The sequence below is a fragment of the Crassostrea angulata genome, chromosome 2, assembly GCF_025612915.1.
Source record: "Crassostrea angulata isolate pt1a10 chromosome 2, ASM2561291v2, whole genome shotgun sequence".
Classification (NCBI taxonomy): Eukaryota; Metazoa; Mollusca; class Bivalvia; order Ostreida; family Ostreidae; genus Magallana; species Magallana angulata.
In genome coordinates, this window is record NC_069112.1 from 79787320 (window position 1) to 79793675 (window position 6356).

Here is a 6356-nt window from a genome sequence, read left to right on the forward strand (position 1 = left end):
TGGGATTATGTGTACATGCGCACGTGTCTGCGGGATTATCTGTACATGCGTGTCTGCGGTATTATGTGTGCATGCGTGTCTGCGGTATTAAGTGTACATGCGTGTCTGCAGGATTATGTGTGCATGCGCACGTGTCTGCGAGATTATGTGTACATGCGTTTCTGCGGGATTATTGTTTGGATGCATTTTTGCGGGATTAATGTAACGATTTTCGTAAAAAATATAAACATATAAATTTTTTCATAATATTTTTTAATATTGAAAATTACAATTAAAGATAACAAATAAAGAAAAATGAGTTTTACTTTATTATCTAAAACTAGGGTAGGTCAAAAATGAGGTGTCCAGGTAGAGTAGTGGACAATGCACTCGCCTCGAGTTCGATCCTCGTGATCGACAGTGGTTGTATGTAATAGGGTATGGCGGTCGCCCGCTTGTACACGTGGGTTCTCTCCGGGTACTCCGGCTTCTTTCCACATAACTGACCCCCTCGCGCTTAAATAAAGTTCTGGAGGATGGGAATGTGTATTCTTTGCTCTAAGAGAATGATTCAAAGAACACTTACTCTTTAATTTCATAAACATCTCAGACGAAGAGTTATCGTTCATTATTGGTATTTTTAAAAACGAACAAAGCATTAGATTGTTATAACAACTATTCGACAACATATGTTTCGACGGCGATGTCCTTGCGAACCTTGCGAGAAATTTTTCGCACGTGAATAAAAGTTGGTTTGCAGTTATTTAACCACGTAAAATCTTTATCCCCTACCATACTCTTTTTCAACTAACAAACATGTGGTATTTCATATTATTATACTTTCATGTTAAATACTGAAATCTGATTGGTTGAGACGCAGTTGTTAATCCGTTTTATTATCCTCAGCGTTAGCAACAGACCTGGCAACTGATAACATTATACAAATAGTGCCTGTTTGGGAGGGTAACAGTTGAAATTGACACCCCGAAAAAACCATTGTCAACCGAACAGGCTCTATTTATTTTGTTATACTGAATGTTGAAAATCTCATATGATATAAACAGAGTATTTAAAGTCTTTCTTTGTTGCAAAAAATTGTTGTTGTTTTTTTTGTTTTTGTTTGGTTTTTTATTTATTTTCTTAACAGTTTTAAAGAAATAAACATTTATTGGGTAAACCTTGTAAATTTAATAAGAAATATGCATATTGTTCAACAATATTATCACTGACAAAATTAATTAAAAATGTAGTGTTTCTTTATTCTAACGAAATTGAAATAGCCGAAAAATCCTAAATGTTTCAAAATCCTTAATTTAATACCATTCTCTCCAAATGCAAGACATGAACAGTTAAAGCCTAGTTTTAAGTTGTGAGTGATTCATTCAAACTAATCTGAGGATTTTTTAATCGTTCATTCAGGAATGTAACACATGTACATAAATTCAAAAATTAAATTCATTATAAAATTATTAAGAGTTAGTTTCAGTTATACATGCACTATAATGCATGATCTATAAAGTGCTATTTTCAGCGATATTCATGCCCTAAACTGTAGAAATACATTTGTTGAGAATTCTTAATTAGTTCTTAACAAGAATACTTGAGAATACAAAATCCTTGAACAAATTTTGCTACTAAAAAAGTAAAAGGAATCGAAAAAAATGACCAGACTTTAAATACCATCTTACTTTGAAATCATTTTTTTTTTTTACTAAAATAAACATTAAGTAAAGAGAGCTAGATGGTGAGATCTTTTTTATACGGTATTTATCTTCTTTCGAAGGAGAGCTCTATATGAAAAATGTACAGGGAAATTCTCAAATTTAAAGGAATAAATTTATCGATTTTTTTTCTTTAGTTAAAACAGTTTATAGGTAAACAAATCATTTAAAAAAATAAAAATAAAAAAAACATTAGGGTAAATCTGATAGTTAATTTGTTGACCATTCAACTTCCTTCAGCATGCATTACTGAAAATCAATCAATCAGAAAGTCACTATATAAAAACTATACATTAATCATAAACCATACATTATTCATGTTGAAAACAGACTGTGTGACTCGTGAAGCACATGCAGTATTTAAAATAGTCTTTGTTAAAATTCCTAAAACTTTAGGCCGTTTAAAGTTTGCTGTACGTGTACGATGACTAGCCTTCTTCAGTTGATTATTCATCGATTATATTGTCTTTCATGCTGATAAAATGTTTACTTCTTGTTGCACTTCTTTTAATTTGTGTAGTCAGGAATAAAATCAATGAATGCAGTTCAAGAAAAAATTGCAGGAGGGCGGCCCGGACACACATTTTACAGACCTATAGAATTGTTTTTAATGGCGAGTAAACTCCATCATCTGAACGGATTTATCTATAAGCAAATGAGGATTTATGACTAATCTTTTTTTTTGGAAATCACAATGTACCTATAGGAACAGATAAAAAAAAAATTGATTTGTGTATTTCATATGAAAAGAAAAACATGGCTGACCAAAATTGGCAGGCATCGAACTCATTGATAAAATGTATTCGAATGATGTATGAAAATCACCTTGACGACGGTGACGTCACATTCAACGTTGGGAGAGAGGGCGCTGTAGTTAAGGCCCACAGGTTTATTCTGATGTGTAGGAGCAGCGTTCTGTGTGATATGGTCAAAGATGGAGAGGGTTCACAAACTCTGACCATCAGAGAAATAGAGCCAGATATATTTCACCAATTTTTAGAGTAAGTGAGATTTTACTTTAAAGTAGTTTGCAGGTTTACTGACTTTACTAATAGACATGGAAACTATAAACAACTTTACTTTGCATAATTGAAAAAAACCCCGAAAACTTTCACTACCAAGAAACCATTGATAATCATTTTTTTTAATTGTTAACTTGTTAATTGTTTAATCTAACTGCATATGCTATCGACACTCTAAATTTCTAAATTCAACTTTGTATTTTATTGAAATGCCGATCCTTTTACTTAAATTTGTCGACATTGCTTTGTTTGAGATAGCATCACGCCAAACTGAAATAATTTAATTCTGGTTGTTACGCGCTTTCTGATTGGCTAAAAAAAATTTTTTTATATCGTATAAAGAATGTTGTCTACGTCATAGTAAGACTAACGTCAAACATGTATCAATACACCTGACGTTACGTTTGAATTTTGTACAATTTTACGTCATTTTAAAGGTAAAATGATCGTTTTTATCTACAATGAAGAGTAGAAAAATTAAATTATAAGCAATGAATTTAATATTTATTAGTTTTATACGATAAAAAATGGTTTGGAACAGTTTACGCTTTTTTATAAGCAATGAATTCAGTATCTATTAGTTTTATACGATATAAAATGGTTTGAAACAGTTTACGCTTTTTTATAAACCGAAAGCGTAAACTGCCCCAAACTATTTTATATCGTATAAAACAAATAAATATTGAATTCATTCCTTAAATAAACCATAGAAACGAATAGATTTTGCAAGAAAATATTTATGAAATGTTGTTTTTTAAACATAAATTTTGTTTATTTGTATTTTTTTCATGCTATATTATTGCACTTTAACGTAAGTGATTATGTTTAAGTTGGAATTATATTTAACTGTATGATATGTAAATATAAACATAATCTTTCAAAAATGCAAACATTTTTCTACTCAATTCAGATTTTTGTACACAGACAAGACAAGTGTTACCATGGACAACCTGGAGGATTTATTATTTTGTGCCGATAAATTCAAAACGGATCTTCTAGCGTCACTCTGTCGAACTTCTCTAGTGACATTTATTTCAACAAGCTTGGTTTGCAAAGTGATGGATATTGCTCAGCGTTTTAGTGACTCAGAAATTATTGATATATGCTTAAAAAAAGTTGACGACGAAATTCCGAAATTTCTTTTTACTGAAGATTTTTTGAGCATGTGTCCATCCTGTATTTACAAGATTTTCCAACGAGACAGCATTTCAGCGCCAGAGGAATTAATATTTGATCAAGTCGTTAAGTGGTCAAAGGAGGAATGCAGCAGACAAAATATTCTAGACACAGGAGAAAACCAAAGAAAAGTGTTAGGGGACATATTAAAAGAAATCCGTTTTCCCATTATGGAGCATCGTTATTTAAACGATGTGGTTTGTGAATCTGGTATTTTGAATAATGAAGAAAAAGTGGACATATTGCGACAGCAACTGCAAATTAAAGATACAGGTGGATATCTGTTCAAAAAGAGAGAAAGGAAGAAGCAACCAACAAAACTGATGATAAGTAGCACAACTCGAAGACAACTATTTGCCAGCATCCAAAGATACAGCTTAAATGACAATGAAGGGCTTACATTGTCTGTAAATTACGCTGCCGTTTTAGTTGGAGTTTATCTAAATTTCGAAAGTTTCGTAGACGAGGATGATATCGAAAATGTCGTCGTCAAGCTGTCGCAGAAAGATGACCAAAGTTCACAAAGATTCGCCGTTCCTCTTTCGGAGTGCAAAGCCGATAAATACGTAAAGCTATATCCTCGTTACCTAATAAAACTTTCTGGAAATATAGAATACATCATATCGATAGGTTTTGAATGTGCACCTACTTCTATTCGAAAATGGGGTCTTGTTAAGAACGTAAAGATTAATCAAACGCCCATGACAATTAATTACACAGCAAGGATGGACTTCAATGGAAAAAAGTTGTCAATTTTCCAAAAACAATCCCGGAGTGTTGACTTGCAGCATAACTTGCAGCTAATTTGTGGGTTTTGCATGATATAAAAGTCAAAGGTTAAATAATAAGTTTTATTTTGACGTCAGAAACATTAATAGATGTTAAAGTAAAACATTTCAAGCGAAAATCAAAATTTACTGTTAAGCCTACTGGTGGTGGATGGATGGGGGTGGAGGATTCCATGAACACGTATTTGAAATTGCGCGTAAGATATTTTGAGACGTTAACTTATTCGCAGACAAAACAGGAAGTTGAATATTGAAGTTTAAGCATTGAATTATTTGTTTTGTTAACTGTTTTCATAACTCCAACACTGTGTGCAAAGGAATTTTCATAACGGGTTAAAGCGTTTCACAAAATTTGTGTTTACATGCCTGTAATTAAATTGAGCGTTGATTTTATTGTTGATATGACCTTCCCCCATCTGCACTGACAATGGTAAGATTGAAATGCTGTTAAAATACAGTTATGGAAGGACACAACGTAATTCATAGAGACATGGCTAGGATATTTGAGCATACGTATATCAATGCGGAAAGCGTTGCTAACAATGAAAATCGGTACTGTAACAAACTGTAATTCTCAGATTTGTTGTTTACCCTATATCCATGGTTTATCCCAGGTTAGTCAAATATAATATTCTCTTGGGGAGCCCCTTGTTTTGAATATCCTTGGTTTAGATCCTGGTAATCAGTTACATTGTAAATAAAGTCCTTGTGGGAGCCCCTCGGTTACACCTTTAATAGTAAGGAAAGATAATCCTAACAGAGCAGCGGATCTGCAGTTGACGAACCTACTAACAGAATAGCAGGGCTAACTAAAGACATTATTAATTTTTATTTTCATTGTTTAGTTATGTTCTTTAACTTTGTTATCAAGTATTTTAGAACTTTTTCCTTATATAACGCTTTCTGTGCAAATTCACTGTTATTTCTGCGTATCATCAGACTGGGTCAAGAGGTCAAAGAAGCGGATGAATAATCTGTGTCACTACTTTTTCTATACACAAACTAACTGCCTATAACGTTTAAATGCGCATAGTATCGTAAAAAACCCAAATATATTAGGCATTAAGATAAGCTCACTTAAAAACACATCTATAGTTTGATAAACGAAATAATATTATTCATTTGCAAAACACGTGGTTGTTGATGAAACTTAAAGCTATGGAAAGCAGTTTGAGTCAATAAAAGATTTGTATACGGAAATGTATGGAGTCGCATTAATATCATAGTTATTATGTCTGTAAATGTATGTGTATTGTAACAACAATTCATTTGTCTTTTGTAGCTTTTTACTAATAAATTCGGAATACACTCGGAATACATCGCGCAATTTTTTAACATTATCATCCGTGCTTATTAATGGCTGATGCAATGCAAAATCTCCATAGACTTTCAATTTTAAACCGGGTTTTCCGAAGGAAAAATCTAGTTATTAAAATGGTGAAAATGGCGGGCGGGTGGGCGGCTGCCAAATGGGTACCCTCATTGTACGGATAACTCCTCCTACAGTTTTCAAGGTAGGAAGTTGTTCTTTTGCAGATCAATTGTACATATATTAGAGGTGTGCATATTGCTAGGATTTTGATTTCTGATAATTTATGAAAAAATACCAGCTTTTGATCTTAGTCATTTTATGACAAAATATTGCATATAGGGTACCCTCATTGTACGGA

The 6356-nt window shown here is 32.6% G+C and overlaps 1 protein-coding gene across 1 annotated transcript; it reads left to right on the forward strand.

Moving 5' to 3' along the window:
• Window positions 1–2456: 2456 nt before the first annotated feature.
• On the forward strand, window positions 2457–5979 carry LOC128174896 (BTB/POZ domain-containing protein 2-like). Its single transcript, XM_052840321.1, has 3 exons — window positions 2457–2701; window positions 3633–4528; window positions 5969–5979. Exons 1-3 carry the CDS (start codon window positions 2457–2459, stop codon window positions 5977–5979), a joined length of 1152 nt encoding a protein of 383 aa, XP_052696281.1.
• The last annotated feature ends 377 nt before the right edge of the window (window positions 5980–6356 follow it).